This window comes from Dreissena polymorpha, chromosome 1 (genome assembly GCF_020536995.1).
Source record: "Dreissena polymorpha isolate Duluth1 chromosome 1, UMN_Dpol_1.0, whole genome shotgun sequence".
In the NCBI taxonomy this organism is placed as follows: domain Eukaryota; kingdom Metazoa; phylum Mollusca; class Bivalvia; order Myida; family Dreissenidae; genus Dreissena; species Dreissena polymorpha.
In genome coordinates this window covers 37,400,134-37,422,405 of record NC_068355.1, presented here as the reverse complement: position 1 = coordinate 37,422,405, position 22,272 = coordinate 37,400,134, and the positions used below count along the sequence as shown (strand labels likewise).

The 22,272-nt window shown below is 33.9% G+C and overlaps 3 protein-coding genes across 4 annotated transcripts in view; all 3 read right to left on the bottom strand.

Moving 5' to 3' along the window:
• LOC127877141 (SCO-spondin-like) overlaps nt 1–22,272 on the bottom strand; it is a 331,534-nt gene that overhangs the window by 38,841 nt on the left and 270,421 nt on the right. The window contains exon 35 of one of the 2 annotated variants that reach the window (XM_052422815.1): nt 6,553–6,571. The exons of the other annotated variant lie outside the window; for it this stretch is intronic. The gene's annotated coding sequence lies outside the window, so the exon portion shown is untranslated. Of the gene's footprint in view, nt 1–6,552; nt 6,572–22,272 lie in introns of those variants that run through there. 2 annotated transcript variants of the gene reach the window in all.
• LOC127868219 (coadhesin-like) lies at nt 5,104–8,221 on the bottom strand. Its single transcript, XM_052409872.1, has 4 exons — nt 7,784–8,221; nt 7,348–7,494; nt 6,989–7,159; nt 5,104–5,306 (listed from the first exon to the last, which is right to left on the bottom strand). The coding sequence occupies exons 1-4, from the start codon at nt 7,872–7,874 to the stop codon at nt 5,104–5,106; spliced, it is 612 nt and encodes a 203-aa protein (XP_052265832.1). The 5' UTR covers nt 7,875–8,221.
• Nucleotides 21,255–22,089, bottom strand: LOC127877228 (MAM and LDL-receptor class A domain-containing protein 1-like). The gene is made up of 2 exons (XM_052422913.1): nt 21,971–22,089; nt 21,255–21,623 (listed from the first exon to the last, which is right to left on the bottom strand). Exons 1-2 carry the CDS (start codon nt 22,050–22,052, stop codon nt 21,400–21,402), a joined length of 306 nt encoding a protein of 101 aa, XP_052278873.1. The 5' UTR covers nt 22,053–22,089; the 3' UTR covers nt 21,255–21,399.

Below are 22,272 nucleotides of genomic sequence, written 5' to 3'. Positions count from 1 at the left end.
TTAGCTACGCTTTCCGCATATGCCATAAGACCCATTTTTGAAAGACGCAGATGTAGCAGTGTTTTTTGAATGTGTGGAAAGAAAACTTCGTCTTAATCAAGTATCAACATACCATATGTTTCGATGACGAAGAAATACATTCATAATAAACCACGTGAGGACATATATGATGTGACCTCACTTAGTAAAATTTGTATCTACGAACACTTCTATGTGGTTTAATATACGTGAACATCATAACAAACATTTTATGCGGTGAATATGCGACTATTAAGTGAAAAAAGAAAACAACAATACTTAAATCTTTGTTTTTAATTTAATAATTTTCTACATTTATTTCAAAACCAGCATACTCGCCGAATATATATCGAACCGCGTTTGCAGCTTGTTTTAAACGGATACACACATTCAAATGTAGCTCTTTGTGTATCACAATAACAATAATACAAGTAAATGCCAAAAAGATTATCCTTTTTCCCATCTGTGTAAGTTTTCAGTACATCAACTGGCATCAAACGAATAGCAACACAGTCAGTTAATTTACACTTTAAGAATCGCTACAAAACACGCCATATACGTGTTTGTGTGTGTTAAGACACACACATTTTTGTAGCACAGTAACATACTCATAAAGCTTCGATATTAAGTTCTATGTAGCACCTGCACACTGGTGCTACTTGCTGCAGAAAAATTGGAGGTTTTGTGTATTGGAAGGAAATGCTTTCAGCCTTCACATATTGTCCTTTTTGTGTTTCATATATCTACATTGAACTTTTTCCATAAGTCTTACCGCGGTAGTACGTAGGGAAACCAGTGTTCTACTTAAGCCGGTCTGTGGAGTAGGTGCTACTATGCACAGTATACACGTATGTGTGTGTGCGTGCGTGCGTGCGTGCGTGCGTGTGTGTGTGTGTGTTTACTTGTTAGTCGCATATTCACCGCATGAAATGAGTATTATTTTATTCAAACCACAAATTAGCGTTAGCAGATACAAATTATACTACGGTAGTTCAAATCATATGTGTCCTCACAAAGCTTGTTATGAGTTTATTTCTCCACCATCGAATTATATATCAATATTTAACATTTAAGTTACACATCCATAGCCGCGTCATGCAAAAATGGGTCTTATGCGTTTCGGCCCGCGTTGCTAGAGTTCTGCCTGTGAATTTGCGTAGTCTGGTCAGAGGCGATGCTGTCCGCTATAAAATCACTCAAGGTTTTATGGTCTCATTATATATCTTCTGACCAGACTGAGAGATACGCAGACTGGATTGGCTATAGCTATGACGGGCGCATATGGCATAAGATCCATATTCGCATTACGCGGGACGTTTTAAATCTCATTGCGAGTTGTAAGTTGCATATTTTAGCATAATGCATTTGGATATAAAATTGAATTAAAAAAAAAACAAGTACATCAACTTGGCAAATAGAGGTAGCTAATTCAGCCGTTCAGGTACGATTTCCAGACGTGCTAACCAATTTCGGCAAACATGTGTGGTTAGGTAATTAAACGATTTTCTCTTAATGTGACACTATACTGTTTCGATTTTTTTTTTTTTCTCATCTTGAAAGCAAAATGTGTTTATCGATAGTCAATTATGTCTTTCCCTGACGATTTAGTGACCGAGTACAGACCATGCCATCCTGCGAGATAGATATTAACGCGTAGTTGTAACGCAGCCAAGTTTAAGAATATCTTTCGAATCAGCCAATAAAATATTTGAATGTATGAATTCGTGCCTGCTGGCGTTATGTAGAGGTCATTTAAGTTGAAAAGCTTGGTAAAACAGCTATGCAGAAAAAGCGCAAGAGTGTTCTATACCGACGTTAAGGTAAGCGACAGGTTGACACCGCGTAAACTACTAGGGTAACAAGTAATGCATCAACAACAAAGTAAGGGTAAACTTTATTTTATGTTTATTGTGTGAAAAACAAGTTTTGTACAGGGAATTTTCTTTATATATATCCATTATATTTTAAGTTTGATTCGATATTCCAAATATATTCATTTATTATGATGGTGATTGCAAATTTTATTTTATATAACTGGTTATTGTACCCTTTTCATCATATTTTTAATGCTTTAAGAACGTCAAAAACGAGACTGGTTATTGTTATTTTGTCTAAATTATCTCTATAACATAAATATGAAGATAAACAGTGCACACACATCTCGACCTGTGTGTTAAGACACACTCTTCATACATTTGAATGGGTTGAGTTCATTTCAAACTTGAGATTTAAACAGCTATAGCATAATTTTGAAAAATGAGTTGCGTCTTAGATTATGCAATAGCGAACAACTTCAGTGCCTTCAGCGCTTTAATATTATTCGTTAATAGCCAGGTTTATGGCCTACTACAAAAGAGAAATATGCGAATTGATTTCATTATACGTTGATGTTTATTAGTAAATAAACTGACATCCTTAGCTTGTCAATAAAACAGCGGATTAAAGGTTTGTATCAAACATGTTCTCAAAAAGTGAAAAGACAGTATGGTTAAATTTTGACGCTTTTACTTCAATAATTAGACCATTTGATCAATACGCCAATACTGTCCAAAATGCCGCAGAGTTTATCTATATTTATCTTACAATCAAGTTGAATGAGCTAAAGTTTACTTCGGGCCATGTGACGTGTGATCCAAATAAAAAGCGGTCGTAAACAGCACTTGAATGAATGAAACAGATTTTTAACGTAACTTTTATACATTTGTAATTAATGCATTTGCTCATTTCAATCTGTATTTACTTCTATATTTTTGCGAACGAGAGGTACTGGGCAAAAACAGTTTCATTAAGTAGCAACGTACTCTTTTATGAGCCTTCTAAACAACGAGTATTTTTAGCGTTAACATGTTGAGAGGTTGACATAAATAACAATTACTTAGATTATAACTATTGATAAGTAAAGATGTCCATTAATGAACAGGTTGACCTGTATGACCATAAACAATAGCGGATATTGAAAAAAAGACAACTTTATTGCAGAGAGGTATAACACGGATCAAATATATAATATCATTGAAGTGGAGGAAAGAGATGTGGTACACACGGTCTCATGTAACAGCTCGATTCATATCAACTCATCAAATAATGATCACATGTACCAGTATTTTGAGGGAATACAAATTAAACAATTTAAAAACATGTCACCTTAACTAAAAAAGTATTCAAGTCTATGCATTTTTCTTTTATTAAAACATAACTTATTTGCGAAAGTTTTTTTTAATATTCGAATGCTAACGGTAAACACTACCTTCATTTTTTACGATATATGTCAAAAGGAGCATGTTTCGTAACGATACAAAGGATTCAACAAAACAACATTAATTAACAACGCGTGAAGTGGAAATTCACTAAAACCTTCAATACGTTTTATTTCTCAGTCCTATTTCTTGCCAACAGCTTTTCTGCGCTTTCAGCGTTTTGATTGAGATGTGTTGTATTCATCTGATTTTACTCATATAGCAGTGGCCAGTTAAAATACTTGTATGTTTTAACCGATGCTTTATACACATTCTTATGCTCTCAAGCGAATAAGTCGGACCGAATGTTTGTATATCTAACTTTAATATTATGACCTAAATAATACTTACGCATTTTAATTACTTTACTTCCGATGTTTCTCATGTTAACGTTTTGTTAGTAAACCTGCATCAAATAATCGAGTAACATGTAAGTAAATAGTAGATAATAATAAGATGATTGCAGCGAGCAAGAGGTAGAAGTTCATGGAAAGGTGGAATAAAATGCTTACAAAGTGATTAATTTATGTGAATGTAGGACAAGACCTATATGTCGTCATAACCAGCGCTTCCAAAAGATTGAGTAAAGACCGGTAGAAGACGGTGCACGTAGACCATTGAATGGACTAATTTGTTTAATCTAATTTTGCAGAGAGACGTTGTCAAAATTAATAATGTCTTATGTTGATAGCTGCTTTTTAATATAGTTTGCATGAACTAATTGTTTGCATTCGTTATAAGAGAAAATTCCTGGTCATGAGCTACTCCGTACGCTATCAAGTCCTGCAAGGTGTCGTGGTCTCATTAGCAAACAGGAAAGCTGAATCAAGACTGCGTCGATGCGCAGGATAAGCTGGGTCTACGCTGGTTGCATATGGCGTAAGACCCGTTTTTCCATGACGCGAATCCATGACTTTTCAATGGCAAATCATCTTTTGAATACTTATGAAAAACTAGTCACTTTCCTGTTTATAACTTTTCATTGACATAACTTATTTACGAACCTTGGTAGGAAAAGTGATACACCAAGGTGACAACATAAACCAATTTTTTTTTCTGGTCCCAGACCATTTGCTGAATTTTACTTGCAATGTCGGAGCAAGTATCACAGGACAATCGCTTAGTCTCTACTTGCCGTCTCCGATATATTAAAAAAAAATCTCCATTCCATATCATTTGCGCGACAAAATTCCAATAATTTTAAATACCAGCATGCCATATAGTTTTTATAAAATGACGCGTACATTATTTGATTGAGAGCAACAGAAACTGCCAGAGAACATAAACATGCTGCTGACGTTGGTAAATAATGGCGCATAACATTTTTTTATTCACAAGAAAGGCATGCACATTTGCGGACACATTTATGTTATTCATGTTTGTTTTATGACGAAAGGATTCGTAGTCGAAATAGATGCTTTGCGTTTCTTCACTGCTACAGTATAATTACCTCCATTGATTTCACATTTGTCACGTAAACAATATGAAATTGCAAGTTGTAATTCAAAAAGTAGGTTAATTGGTTGGTAAGAAGGAATTTATTAAACAAAAGTACATCATTCGAAATTTAGGTTATGTTTCTATTAAAATTATGTATATATATTCGGCTTGTTTCTGTGGTAGTGAAGGAGAAATGCTGATCGGTAATCTCCGTAGAGTGCGGAGGTAATTCGGAAGCGTCGGTAGTTTTCGGATCGTGTCTTCCCGTTGGCTAGGTGGCGCTCTATACGCCAGTATATAAAGACGCGCAAATCGGCAAAGTTGGTGAGTTCTCTTGCGGATGCTAACGGGATCACATCTAAAGAGAAAGGTACAGTATTCTGGAGCAGTTGGGTATTTACGTTAATATTCAACGGTGCGGCCCGGGCTGCAGAGGTCCTGTTTCTTGTAGAGTGGACTTCAGAACGTTGGAAGTCAGTAGCTTCACGAAGTTAATAGGTTCAAGGAAGCCGAAACCAGTAGCTTCACGGAAGCCGAAGTTAGTAACTTCATGGAAGCCGAAGCCAGTAGCTTCACGGAAGCCGGAGGGTTCGTTGAAGGCATCGGTCCCCTCTTTGGTCGCATTGTATATATATATGAAGCGATTCGGAAAAGCCTACGGAAAATTATTAATTACACTGTTTATTGTACTCAACGTTATTGTTAGCCTTCCGTGGACTTCGAAAGGCACATCGTGTGTTTGAGGTCGCGCACACAGCGCTCGGTGGCGGCCTCAGGAAGTCGGCGGCTCGCGCTACAATTTTAAGGATACGTTGTTTTATTTGTACATTAAGTAATGTTATATACAAATGACAAATATGATTGTTTACGACTTTGTATTTCAGAATAACATAAACACGTGTTTTTTTATATACAAAGCCATAACCTCATGGCCATGCTTTCAATCACATTTTCATTTAAAATTAAATTAAAACAGCATTTAGATGCTTACAACAAATTGGTCTTCTTATTTGATTTACACTATGAATTGGTGTTTACACATTAATGACTGACATCCGACTTGTAAACAAACAGAGGCACGTGAGTGCCTTCAAATCTTCACCTTTCCAATTCCATGGTAGCTATGTAGTTCAAAAGAGACGAACCATTCAATACACTTTTGTGTATCATAATCCAACAAAGATTTTTGCATTTATTTGTAAGCAGTAATTTTCAACAAAATGTATCTCAAAATTGTTCAGTTTCGCCATAAAATAACAGAATAATACCATGCACTTGTGGCAATTTTTTTAACGAAGATAAGACATTAACACCGCATAATAGATTTCTTCAAGATACAAGGTTTAATACAAATGAGATGATTGTTGATGCGGTTATTGCCAATATTGATTACAGTCAAATGACCATATGTAGTGATTGTCAAAAGAAAAGTATCTTAAATGCAACATTACATACAGCCAACGAAATATCCGTTCAAATTATATAATTGACATTCAATTAAAGATTACTGGCACATAGTGGAAAATATACCCACCATTAAGCTAGTGACCACGTTTTTATTATTATATTAGATGGCAAAGATTATGTTGAACTCATCTCAAAGTGTGCATTAGTAAGGAGGGAATGTGATGTAAACTTTTTTTTTCATCATAGCTACGTCGGCCAATTACAGCAACAGACCGGACGCTTGTGATCAATGTTGGACCAGGGCAACACAAGGAACATGTCTAATAACTGTTAATAGAAACCGATTTACTGATGCCATTTATATTTTACTCTAGCAATGACGAAAATAACTCTGCAATAATTATGATTTTATTTGTATTTTTTGCAAGTAATACATTTCCAATCTGACCATGTAGTTGCATTAAGTCTTCATATTTTTTTTTCGGTGAGCTCCATATCGTCAACAGGGCCCCTGCGAGCAATTGTTAACGATTTTCTGAAAGGTACCTAAACACCCACACTTAAATTCATTTCCCGTTTTATTAATTTATCAATTTGCAATATCGAGGATAGAAAATAACAGAAAGCATAAATGATGTCTGACATATTGCATGTATTTTCGCAACAAAGGATGTATGTTAATGTTACTATTTAAAAAGAGATCTTTGTTTTCAGTATAATTGCTTAAGTGTTGTGTTTAAAAAATGTGGTATAAAATCAATTGAATATTATACTACTAATATTCCATACTGTATTGTACCGACCAGTATCGTATTTAGTGGTTTAATTCTTTAATAGACCTTAGGGACATTTTTGATCAGTTCCAATAAATGTATTATGAGTCATACTTGGACATTTTGCAAGCTTGCACGCGCTTGTTTCCAGACTCTCTCCAGAACAGTTCAGGCATGCGAAGGCGGGAGCTGGATTGGTACACGTCCTTGTTCGTTGTATGTGACCGTCTTCACATGTGACGTCACATTGCGACCATGTTGACCACAAAGACCAGGAACCATTAACTTACAGAATGAGCAAAAGTATTAACGATTGTCTTTCAAAAAAACATTTTATAACCCATTACATTGTAAACATAACGTTGGATAATTTCTGTGTTGTTCTATATTTTTAGATAACTTCAGGCCAAAAAATGAACACACATCGAGATATAACAAGTCAATCTTCGCAATTGAGCGGCCGGAATACCTACCCCCACATGGTGCCATTTGACAGCCCACCACTTCGCTGCTACTTCCTGTACAATCCTTTGTGTGACCCGTGGAGCAGTGACGTACACGGGTTTCAGTTCCGTTTCCACATGTCCCAGAACACTTCCCGTTGAACCAGGGTGACCAATCTGTTCCACACATACATGTATTTATCAGAACCTTGCTAACTGTGATTATGGACATATCGGTTGTATAGTGGTTAAATTTATATGAAATAGCAACAAATTACATCATAAACATTGAACGGATATGTATGTGCTAACTTTTTTTTTTACCAATCTCATACCTTTAACATTGTTGCGAATGCATAGTAAAGATAAAGTGTTCTTTTCAATAGATTGGAATTATTTTTGTGAAATAAAGATTTAACGTGGTATAAATCTGACATTCTTGGCAATTTGACATTATTCTAAAAACCTGGGCATCTTGCTAGCCTGCATGTGTTGGCTTCCTGACTCGCTCCTGAGCAGTTCAGACCTCCAAACGCGGGAGCTGTATTGCTACACATCCTTGTTCGATATATGTGACCATCTTCACACGTGACGTCACACTGTGACCATAGTAACCAGGAAGACCAGACACCGTCCACTGACAAAACAAAACCTTTTAAAACTCATTTGTATTTTATGGTTGCCTACATGTATGAACGTTGATGCGATCCAAGAATGCATACATCAGTGTATTATTATTGATTTGATAAACCGGACTATAATTTAAAACCAAAGGCTTTAAAGTAAATAATGTAATATATACATAAACACTTTGTAATTGAAATTCTTGTTGATAGTTAAGCATGTACTTTTCAATTTAAAAAAGAGAGTGTTGACTGTACGTAAAGGATTTCATTTGTGACATTTATATATGCCATCTTTGCATATGGATTAAATATCATGCACACCAGATAGTTGTTTACCTTTGCACGGAATTTTCTGACAGTCAATCACTTCTCTCCTGTTTCCATCACAATCCTCGGTGTGACCCGTGGAACAGTGACGTACACGTAAAAGAGTTCCGTTCCCACATGTCACAGAACACTGGCCATTGAACCACGCAGACCAGGCTGTATCATTTTAAACGTATTTTGAATAAGAAGACTAAGATGACATTACAGCTTACCAGACATGTTGTTCCAGATGGATGAAGTCATTTTGCTCCGAAAGCAATTAAACCCTATCTGCATGGTCAAGTTTTAACCCAGTGGCATGGTTTTAAATACAGGATCACTGTTTGATGTTACATTCAACCCGAAACAATCTAAGCCTAGAAGTTTAAGAGAAGAAATCCAAATACAAATGGTTCCTTAATCCTAGAAAATTTATTGAACAAACTTTGTAGTGGACCTCTAAGCTGTAAATACCAAATATTACACGTCTAACCAAAGTAATTTCAGAGATTTTCAATATGTTTGCCCATAATGAATACATTTAATGTTAGACACCTGCTTGGGCAGTCAGGGCAATTATTTGATCAACCTTGGTAGTCAAATTAGATTGGTAACGTATACATTTCCTAGTAAAGTGTGTGTATTGAAAGTATGACCCCTAAGGCGTTTTTAGAAAAGGGAATTATTTGAGCTGTTGTTGTTAAGTTTTGGGAGACAATTATTTTAAAATAATATATTAATGTATTGATCAATTTATGTCATTATTAACTTTTCAGGGCGATGCCATTTCGACGCCAGAGGAATGAACAAATTTGGTTTTTGATTATATAACGTTTCATTCCAAATATTACATCTCTGAACATTGTCATTTAGGAGAAAGCCCATCCAAGTTGATTGTCATGCGATTTTCGGTTAAATTAAGCCATGTTAGATTGGGGCATGGCCGATTGTTGATAACACGCCACACCAAACGCGACCCATGCCAGACGTCGTTCAGCAACGCACCACCATATATTACGTTTTGCTCAGTTGGGCTGGACAGTTAACATAAATAACAATATTAGTTTTCAAAACATATCAATAGTGTAGAGATTGACAATACCTCCACATGGAGGTTTTTGGCAGCCTATTACTTCGCTACTGGTTCCCGCACAGTCTTCGGTTTGCCCCGAGGAGCAGTGACGCATTCGTGTAAGAGTTCCGTTCCCGCATGTCACAGAACATAGGCCATTAAACCAGCGAGACAAATCTGTAACAAACAAACAATTCTTTCATCAATTATGCATATAAGGCCGATATATAATTTTGTTAAAACATAAGCTTAGGTTTGTCTGAAACAGAAACGGTTACATATGTACTACTTCATAGTTTTATTACAAAAGCACTCATTTTCCACTGTAATTTCTACAAATTGTTAGTATAAAGTTTTTTTTAAACATGCTTGGGCACTTGTGTTTATTGAACAAACATAAATAATTCACAATTAGTACAAGTGAAAAAGAAAACACATTGACATTTGAAAAAGTCTCATGATGAGAACACCAGCTTTAACGACACAAATATGTGATTTTTAATCTCATATTGCATGTTGTAGAACTATTTTCCGGTACAAACGCATAACAATGCGGTTATCGTTAATAACAACAGAGATTATATAAAAGATTTTGAAATAAAAGCAAGTATATTTAAATTAAATTGATCGATAAACAACAAAATAATGTTTTTCGTTTATGTTTGCAATAAAAAATTTCAGTATTCTTACAGAACACTCCTTTTAATGAAAGGTTTGTACCTTAGATACTGTCAAGTCTCGGTAGAAACTAAACGGATTGTTTTCCGCTTAAATTGCATGTTTGTTTATATTCTGACAGGTTCGTTTAATTTATGGGTCATTATTTATTAAGAATGTATTTATTGTATTTATTGTGCGTTACATATACATTCCACATGTAACAATTACTATTGAAATATGTTTTAGCCTTATCGCAAATTAATTTTGCAAGTTAGTGTACACAAAAAGCTTGACGAAAAATTACAAATATACAAAAAATACAACTAATTATAAATGACAACATGGCACAGAGTTTGGTGAGCCATAAGCCCGCATTTGTTATCAGCATGTGGAGGCAACTTACTTCAAATATTATGTTTACCACTTACGTCCTGGACTAATTGTCGTGGTCGGACATGTAGCAGTTGACTGCGTGTTAGCCATGCTGGGGTACAGAGAGCATGTCGACTGTGTGAACAGCAGGTCGTCAAGTCCAATATCGCCATGGAAACCGTTCCCAACAGTGGCTTCTGCTATTATCTTATTATTTATTTGGCTTTTTCTTAGATGGATTACGTTTTAAGCATCTGTACTCTTACCATTTATACATACAACAAACACATATAATCCTAGTAATATATATATATATATATATATTATGATTAAATAATTAACTTTTTTTAAAGAAATGCTTTGCATTTAAGAATCATAATAACTATATAAAACATGCGTAGGCGTTTTCAATTCGATTGTAAAATGCAATTTTATTACAATTAATTAAACCTTTTACAAACATTTAAAGACCACAAAATCTACCTAACACTGTTTATAATTTATTTGTCGTTTTTTCAATAATGATATTATGTCACGTTTCGAATCAAACGACACAAAATATACGAGTAAATAGAAATAAAACAAGGTCCTTCGAAAAGATTTCGAGCTTACCGAAAAGTCGAGCCATGCGAGAGTCGTTTGTAATACACATATATTTGTTCAGTTAAACGGATTGTGTCAGATAGTTTCATAATAGGCCGCGGTATATATTTTAAATCTTTGTACATGGATTTTAGCAGTCAAGCATTGAAGCATACTTAGAATATAAAAGATGTATGTATTACGGCAAATAATATAAAATGTCTCAATTTGCAGACGATTCTTCTTGATTGTTGGGTTGTTTGGTAGATTTTTTAAACTCCGCGCTAGACATACTAGACATACTACAATATTTAGCGTATGTTTCCAGCTTAAAAGTAAACTACAACATTATAAATATAATTTGGATATGATCTTTGAAGTCCATCACCAGAGCGATCAAAACTAATACACACCAATCAAGGAAATAAAAAAATGTTAATTATTGGAAAACATTTTTTATTTGTAACTCGAGCGTATATGTACTTTTGACACACCTCTCTCTCAAACAATCGCCTAACCGACGTAATACAGCATGTAATAATTTCAATGCCAGCCCTTCTTCCCAGAAACAAAATTATAGCATTGTTTTCGGCCTAAGTCCGTAACTGACAGATTTTCTTTAATTCCCTTTCATTCATTCAATAAAGATGTTATATGCATACTTTGATAGAGGTCTTATTTTGCCAAACGAGTTAATTGAAAAACGGGTTGTAATAAAAAGTCCACATTGCAATAAGACACTCAAATCCGTTTAACAAAAATTAGCATTTCTAGGTTTTCCTTTACTCAGCTCGAATTGAGTTGAAATAACATTCTATATGCATTATTTGTCGATAAAACATATTCACGCTATCGCATCGATATATGTTATAAGCGTTTACTCTTAGGTCGAAATTAACACGTTTGTTTCTTTTTAGAAAATACTTAAAGACGACATTTAATATTTCCTTATAATTTCCGTATATTTGGTGAATAATCCTATACTGGAACCATAGTGAATAAGAATTTTTTGTTATTTAAAAACACTTTTCTTTATTTTATTTTTTGCCAAAAATGAATATGAGGCATACACAGTTATAACTATCAATTGTAACATTGTTCATGACATGCTTTGTACAACTTTATAAATATTATGCATGCGTGTATATTTATATAAATTCCTGAATAAAAACTTACACAAATGTATTGCGCTTTGGGTTTTTCTTTACCTATTCCGAAATTGGTTGAAATCTCTTTATATTTACATAATGTATTGTTTATCATATTTACTTGAAATCACCCTTTATGCACACTGTACTGTCCTATCACATTTACTCATGCAAGTGAACATTTTCATCGTCTTTTAATTTTGATCGCAACTTACACTTCTGTCTTAAAAAAAGAGCCGTAAAAACGACATTTGACATGTTCTTGGCAGCGTTTGAAGGGGCCTTTTCGAGTTTGGGTAATTTGACAAAATTAAAAAAAGTTGTTTCAGATTTGCAAGTTTTCGTTTTAGTTATGATGTTTGTGAGAAAACAGTAACACTGAACATGTACGGATGGCCGAGTGGTCTAAATCGGAGACTTTTTACTCCAGGACTCCAGGGGTTAGTGGTTCGAGCCCTGTTAAGGTTTAATTTTTTTCTTTATTAAAATTTTATTCTTGTTTTTTATTGGAGATTTTTACATCCAATGTTTAAATTTATCAATATAAAGCATTAAATGACAAACATCAATACATGCCAAAATAAATCTGTGAAAAGGCGCCTTTAATAATAAATGTAAATGTATTCGTACATGTTTGATGAGTTTATTGTGAAACGTATTTAATGCAAAACGTGTTTTTATAAAAACACAATAAAAACACAACACAATAAGACATTGCAACCCGTTTTCAAATAAAATTATTGCATTTGGTTGTTTGTGTTTTTTCACTTCAATATTAAATCATAAAATCATTTCTATTCACATTCTCTGCTGTTTTATAACGTGTACAAATACAATGGATCACTTTCAAAGTATTTTATTTTTGTAATAAGACCCTACAAACCTTTTACAATTAGACTATCAATTCCAGGTTTTTATATACTATATACCGAAATGGGTTGAAATTGTTTTCAATACACATTCTGCATTGTTTTATCTCTTTTACTTATGAACTTGAAGTTGATCACTTTCAATTTCTTTTATTGTTTGGTCGAAAATTACTCGTCTTTCTAATAAGAAGAAGACAATCCGTAAATACGCCATTTGGAACTTTATTTTCACCGTTTCAATTTGAATCAATAAGTATATATGTGATGATTTTATTTTGACACTGGTTTCATGCAAAACGGGTTATCACACAAATTCACAATGCAATAAGACACTTCAAAACGTTGTTAAAAAAGTTATTGCATTTGTTGGTTATATTTACTTAATTATATAATTATTGTGTTATTCTATTAAATCTATTATTTCTTCACCTTCCATGCCTTTGAGTTTTTAGTTGAAACTCACAGCTTCGTCTCTTTTTAAGGAATATTATTAAAATACGGCATTTGAAACTGTCTCATTAGCGTTTTCACGTAATTTGAATAAATTAATACATGTGTGATGATTTTATTAGAAACGGGTTTATTTCAAAGCGGTTTTTATACACATTTCACATTGCATTTAGACAACCTAACTCGTTTTGCAATAACATTATTGCAAAACGGTGTTATTACGAAAAGGATTGTATTAATGCTTTCCCGTTCTGAGAGCATACATATATATTTACTCTAAATTTAAAAGGTTTATATCGGTCTCGTAAATGATTTTAAATTATTTTAAACGCTCAGAAAAAGAAACGAGCGGTTGGCGGAAGGCAAAATTAAAAACCTTAATTGAACATTTTGATATACTATAATGCACATTCAAAAAGTGATATTTCCTCAAATTTGTATTAATAACTTTAAAGAAGGAAAGCACATCATAAAAACTGTTTGTGTATGTTGTATGTCCTCTTTGTTTTTGTACATTAAACCTGTGACCGTTCGCCTGCAACTTTAAATTGTAATCGTGCTATATGTATTTTTGATGGAAATGTCAGTGTTTATTTCGTTTTTTAATCTTTTGTTGAACAATTATAACACCTGGTTGCTTTTGTTATTTGAATGCAAATTGAAGGAATGGTACTTTTCCGTTTTCATAATAATATACACATATGATTTGCTGCCCAAATCAGAAAAAAACATAATATATATTTATATATCTGAAAACTACGTAACGTAGGCTTTCTAATGATATATAATTTGTCAAAATCGGACGAGAAATGAAAGTAAAATTTAAAAAAAGACGTTAGAGGGTACATTAAAATGTATAACCTCGGCGCTTCGATGTACGCTAATTATTATAGACCGATAGTTACGGTCACGTGACTCAGTTTCGACAAGATATTTGCCGATACGGTCCCGTTTTATAGCTACGCATAATCCCAAGAAACTAGGTTTCTCATGAGAACCTAGGTTCTCAGATCAAGAAACTAGGTTTCTCATGAGAACCTTGGTTTTCAAATAAGAACCTAGGTTCTCATGAAAACCTAGGTTCTCATTTGAAAACTTGGGTTCTTGAAGCCATGTGCAATCTTCGAGCGAGAACCTAGGTTTTCATTCTGAGAACCTAGGTTCTCATGAGAAACCTAGTTTCTTGGGGTTTTGCGTCGATCCGCAAGAAACTATGTTTCTCATGAGAACCTAGGTTCTCAGAATGAGAACCTAGGTTTTCAAATGAGAACCTTGGTTCTCATGAAAACCTAGGTTCTCATTTGAAAACTTGGGTTCTTGAAGCCATGTGCAATATTCAAGCGAGAACCTAGGTTCTCATGAGAACCTAGGTTTTCAAATGAGAACCTAGGTTCTCATAAAAACCTAGGTTCTCATTTGAAAACTTGGATTCTTGAAGCCATGTGCAATCTTCAAGCGAGAACCTGGTTCTCATTCTGAGAACCTAGGTTCTCATGAGAAACCTTGTTTCTTGGGATTATGCGTCGAACCGCTTGCCATACCGTTTCATATCCGTCTCATCTAGAGTCCGTGTTGAAAAATATGACCGATAGGATGCAGCTTAAGAAAACAATTAATATATTTTCTATTTCATCATGAGCACAACCATTAATATGGACATCCACAACTTAGAATTCTGACAAAAATAGAAACATTCAAATGTATACTCATAATCATCATCAAATAGAATTAATCGGATTGCTGAAACTTTCATTGTATTGTCACTAAGAAAGGCAATGTTATTGTTTACTTGCCATCGAGGGATTGCTTAGAAATTTGCAAAACACATTTTATTATACAACCCTATTCAATTTACATTGTGTCTGCTGTCAACTGATCAACTGTTCAACAATCATCTTAAATTAAATAAATTGAAAATCGAATGGAAAGAAGAATACATGCACAAAACATTCTCAACGAAATTTAATTACTGTCATAACAGGAAAGTTCAACAATAAAACATCAAATTAGAACTTGTTACATTTTGACAACTTTCGCCCAGTTTCGGGTAAAACAGTCACAGCAATATCATCTTAAATCTTCATTTTGACAGCCAATACGACTCATACAGACACCGTGATTTGTTCAATAGATTTATTTTACATTAAATTCCATCCATACAGACAAACTTATATATTGATTGAAAAAAGCACTGAAAAACTAAGAAAAACCGACCTTGACAAAACACAGGAATTTTATCCGAAAATTAGCAATTGCGAACGCCCATCACCCGCAAAATCTGCCCTACAGTATTCATTGATTATATAAGCTGAGGTTAATTTAAACGAAACAAATCAACAGAAAAACGGTAAATTTTAATTCTCCGCCCTCAACAATCTTGCTGTAGGCTGTACGTGAGTGTTAAACTATTGTTAATGGCTAAATAATTGGTTGACAAAGTGCGCGAAAAGGTAGTCACAACTTAAAGTCGTTTTATTCCTCGGAAACGACGTCAGCGCCATAAATAGTCAAAATCGCGTTCCCAGCCACATATATTTTAAAATGTGTTTTATTATGTATGCATATATTCCAATGTACTATTTGACTTATAAACACCAACATAATCTTTAAATTAAATATTTGCAAAAAAATATAATTAATCGATTTTTTTTACGAAATATATAACTCCTAATTTTTCGAACAAACATGTGCTGTCACTTATTTGCCGAATGCCCGTAACGTAATATTCTGAACAAACGTTTGATCTTGAACTTCAAAGTTGGCATAAGCATATATGTTTTATTTATTTATTTAAAATCAAAATCTAAATGAACTTTATTTACTACACATTTTAGTACTGATCAATTTTTTTTCAAATAGTAATGCTTTGCACAGAAAAAAATAAAAAAGGGCGATAATTTCACAAATATCAAAGACCGGGCTCTTTTACTCCGCAACTCCTATCAAAACGTGTTGTGCTATATGATGTTTCAATTGAATCACTTGAGTACGTATGGTATGACACATAGTTATAAGCTGCAAAATAAATTACCGTATCTAATTGGGCTGTGATTATATACTCCAAAATTCCTGAGTTATGGTCTGCACAAAAATCGGGACGTACTGATGGTCGCAAGGACAGATGATGCGATTATTGGTAACACTATTAGTTACTGATGGTGTATGGGATATACACCCTCAGTAATTTCATACCATACGAGAGTGAAGTTCGAATATGGTATGAAAGTATTGAGGGCATTTATCCCATACACCATCGAATACTAACTGTGTAACGATTATATATCAACAGACTAATCGCGTATGGTAGGAAACAAGCTCTACATCAACAATGAATTACGTCATAAGTACGTCAACGGAAACGTCATCAACATTAGCCAATAGGGACAGCATGAGAAGGACATCAGCTTCCTGTCGTGGAACGTTTATGGACTTGCTCGCAAAATAAATGATCCAGATTTCCTAAGTGAAATAACATCATATGACATTATATTTTTATCAGAGACTTGGCTATCCTCGAACACGTGTGTCAATCTGGACATCAATGGGTTTAAAAGTGAACATATGCTAGGAAATAAAAGTGCAAACACCACAAAAGGACGATACAGTGGAGGTATCTCATTATATTATAAACATGCTCTACAAAACAAAATTAAAATAGTTGATAAAAATAAATTAGGTATATTTTGGATAAAATGTTGTAAAACTATGTTTAACTTTGATCAAGATGTGTATTTATGTCATGCATACATCCCACCAAAAATCTCGAATCTCAATAGCAGCGATATTGATTATTTTGAAATCATAGAATCCGATATAGAACGATATAAAATCCACGGAAAGATATTAATTACGGGCGATTTAAACAGCAGAACCTCGAATGAGAGCGATGTTTTAGATTTTGATCGATATATCGATGATGACGTGACATTACAAAACAATGTTTACATCCCGCCGCGAGTAAGAAAAGATCACGTGCTTGATGCGCACGGTAAACGCCTCATCGAGTTTTGTCAATCAAGTTCACTTATAATCGGTAACGGTCGACTACATAATGACCGCGACATCGGGGAATTTACATTTCATTCATACAGTGGGAGTAGCGTTGTAGATTACCTTTTATTAAGTAGCCGAGATTTTGACTGCGTTTCGCATTTTGATATATTAGATCAAAATGAATTTTCGGACCATTCGGGGCTAGTATTTTGCCTAGAGTCTAAACACCAAATACCTACTTGTACACTACCAAACAACAATGACTATAAAATCCCATGGGATGTCTTAAAAGCCGAACAATTCAAATCTTATTTGATTGAAAACCAAGCAAACATAAATTCGTTAGCAGATCAAATCGATACTGGGGGTGATATTAATATAATATCCTCACATTTTATGGACATTTTGAAAACAGGTGCTGCCCAAGTATTTGGGAAAAAGTACACCTCCTCGCAAAAAAGACAATCGTCTAATGATAACAAAAAACCCTGGTTTAACCAAGAATGCCGTTTAGCAAGTTCGGAATTTAAAAAAATATCGAAATATATTTCTTAAGGCGAATAATTTAAGTACGTCTAACCTGTACGAGCACTTTAAGAACCTTTACTCCACTGAAGAAACCCCCGAAAATGCCTTGCCCGAACACACCGTAAACACCCAAGATATCGAATTAGATAGAGAATTTAGCATAGAGGAAATCATTAAAGCAATACGTTCACAAAACAACAACAAAAATGGTGGTATTGATAAACTATGTGCAGAAGTCTACAAATGCGCAACCAGCGAACTAGCGCCGTTTATGCTTAAGTTATTTAATAGACTACTCGACAATGGGGAATACCCGGAGTCATGGGGAGAGGGCATTATTGTACCTATCTTCAAAGGCGGAAACATAGAAAATGAAGCGAATTACAGAGGAATCACTTTAATTAATATCCTGCCAAAAATATATTCAACTGTACTTTTAAATCGTTTGACGAAATGGTCCGAAAAACATGAAACTATCATAAAAAAACCAATTTGGTTTCCAAAAGGGTAAATCAACAATAGATTGCATCTTCGTTCTGCATTCTATAATTACAAAAACACTTAGTCAAAAAATGAAATTATATTGCGCCTTCGTGGATTTTGAGAAATGTTTTGATAAATTGGAGAGAACATTTATTTTCCAGCAACTTATTAATGAAAATGTTAGCTCCAAATTCGTTAACGCGGTCAGAAGTATGTACAGTACCGTTAAAGCATACGTGCGATATAATTCTACGTACTCGCCGTTTTTCGAGTCAAACATCGGGGCAAAACAAGGTGATCAAAGCTCAACGTTACTCTTTCTCTTCTTCGTAAACGATATTCTCACTAACATTAATGAAAACATAGACGGACTATTCACGTTAGAAAACCAAAAACTATTCCTGTTACTTTTTGCCGACGATGCCGTTTTGTTCGCACATACTCCGCAAGCGCTCTCGTCCATGCTTAAAGACCTCGAAAATTACTGCCAAAAATGGCGCCTTTCTGTCAATACTAAAAAGACTAAGATCATGATTTTCGAAAATGGAAGGCATACGAATTATGATTTTGTATTTAACAACGTTACACTAGAAACTGTCACTTCATTTAAATATCTCGGTGTGCATCTCTTTAAAAACGGCCATTGGAATAGAACACAGAAACATATTGCAAAACACTCACAGTCAGCGCTCCATAACCTATTTATCGTTTTCAATCAGTTAGGACTAAGCACTAAAGAAAAATGCAACTTATTTGATAGTCTTGTAGGTACAAAATTAACATATTCAGCGGAAATATGGGGTTTGAAAGAAAGTAACGATATAGAACTAGTACACCGAAAATTTCTCAGGAAAATCCTTACGGTTAGAAAATCAACAAATTCAGATGGTCTATATGGAGAATTAGGAAGGTACCCAATTATTATAAAACAAAAACTAAAAGTACTTAAATGCTGGATAAAAACAATAAACCCAAATAACAAATTACTAACAGGAAATATTTATCATATGTTAAAAGAGGATGCTGATGAAAATATCACATACGGAAATAAAAACTGGGCCTTTGAAATAAAATCTCTACTAGAAAATATTGGACTAGCACATATCTGGTGGAATCAAAACGAAGTTTTACCAAATGATTATGACCTAAAAATTATATCAGATCGAATATATGATATCTTTAAACAGTCGTGGTACTCAAACATTAATAATTCGAATCGACTAGCCTCCTATAGCACCTATAAGGAAGATTTTGAATTCGAGACATATCTTAATAGCATAAACGTAACAAGATTTAGAATTGCCCTAACTCATTTTAGAATATCCGCGCACAATCTTGCGATTGAGAAAGGACGACATGAAAATATCGCAAAAGAAAATAGATTGTGCAAATATTGTAATATGAAGGTAATCGAAAGTGAATACCACTTCTTACTTGTATGTCCAGCTTATACCACAATCAGAAAACAATATTTGAAACCATATTACTGTCACTGGCCATCAATAAACAAGTTCCGGTCTCTTATGTCGTCAAAATCCACTAAAGTAATAAACAATTTATCGAAGTACATATATTATGCAACAAGATCACGAACTCTTATTACTCCGAATGTACCCTAATTAAAAAGCACACTAATGTCTCTTGCATCATGTATAAGAAGATAGTTTAAAGTACGCTAAATCATAAATTTATTATTTATAATAAAGCCGTCATTGATATGTGCAACTAACTTATATAATTTTCTTAAGATCATATTGCGTTTAACGCAAACATAGCTCTTATCGATATGTGTAATGAACTTTTTGTAACTCATTTTATATTTATACAGCAACATTTTGTCGCAATAGATATTGTCTATTTTGTTTGAAATTCTAAGTCACCTTCATGGAAATACATGTTTGTTGTTATTGTACTATGTTCTATGTACTATGCAAATTTTGCTTGCACAGCACTTACATCCATGTTAAACCTTTTCAGATTGATGTTTGTAATATTTCATGTACCTCTCACTTTTCACGCTATAATTCTATTGTTGGCTATAAGTATGCATTGTGCTATTTTATGCCAGAATAAATATATGTTATGTTAAATATATGTTATGTTTACTCGTGTTGAATGGAAATTACTCGTGGTGTATGGAAAATACACATTGGGCACGCGACCGCTCCAAGCCAATCGGATTTGGATATTTTTGTAGGAGGTGAGATTTTAATATATACCCTCCTTTGATGATATAGAAACGACATGCATATATTAACAACTGTCCTCATACAGATATTGATTTAAAGTATTAACACATATTAAAAAAAATAGGACTGATGCTAGATCTATAGAAATGAACAAAGTTATCGGAAAGAATGATATTTAAAAACAACCTCAGTAAATATTAACACATATCACGCCATATATAAAATACTCTTCTTTCATTGGCTGTTTGACGTCACTTGCTGACCCCACATATTCTATATGGTGTCAGTAGACTATATGGGGCAGTATATTGTTAATTTTTTTAGGTAACATGCTGACCCCATATATTCTATATGGTGTCAGTAGACTATATGGGGCAGTATATTGTTATATATTCTTATATAATGTTCTTGAATTAATTATTTTCAATAATACTAGTTATAAAAAAAAACATTGTTTGTCCTTGTAAATTTGATGAGATGGAAGTTGTAGTTGGCGTGATATAATCGTTATTCGGCGTTGCCCCGATATGGTTTTCCACAGAACCGTATATCCCGTATCGGGTCAGTAACTAACCCTGTAACTATTAATATCGTACTATATACAATATACAAGTTTGAAATTTTTGAAATAATTTCATTAGCACATTTTCTTACAATTATTTAAGAAACCGGAAAAGAATAAGTTCATATCATTTAAATTCTTAATTAACTGCAGTGAATTCGTCTTACTCGAAGTCATATAATAATATGATAAAATCTTACCGAAATATTTGAAGTGTAGCTCAAAAGTACATGTCCAGACTGTCAGACATCTCCCTGGTTCCCACTTACAGTCCACAGCAATTTACCTGGGAGCTGGGAACCAGTAGCAATGTATATATTGAGACTTCCGATATCAGCACCATACATGTGATACCAGAATTGAACACAGACAGGAGCGTAAAAACCGGGCTGTATGATGCCACTCTGATACCAGGCTTTGTCACATTCCTTGCTTGGGGCGCTGGACTCGAGGTAGAGGAATTTGCCTAAAACAATGGCTGGTAAAATTAAACATATTCTGTTTTGTATATTCATATTTATTTAAGCATTTATTAATATCTACATAACAATGAAATATATAAACACGGTGAAGGATGAACAACATCAAAACTATTTTATAACTTTATGAACTATGAAACATATCATCGTTTAATTAGATCTTATTGAAGTATGAAAACGCCAATACTTATTTTAACATATTTTTTTTTAATGACAGGCACCAACACATATTTTCACATAATTACGAACAATAATAAACAACAAGTTCATTTTACATCTGTATGAAGGATAAAAACCATCTATTTAACAATATAAGAAATGAATATCAACATACCAGTACTGTTACCAAATGTATGATCCGAGCTAGGCCCCGTGTCGACAGTGTTCGTCGAGCCATTGAACACAATCCAGTCCATATTGTCCAACAAGTCAACGTTATGCCAAGTACAATTTAACGGCGCATTGAACATACATGTGATTTGATCTACGATAGAAAAAATCAAATGTTCAATGAAAAACGTTTATGTTATATTTATACAGAATCGCGATCTTGGGTAACACAATGTAACAAAGTAAAATACAGATTTGCTTTTGTTTAAGATCTCTAGAAATATAAGTTTACGTTTATAAATTGCA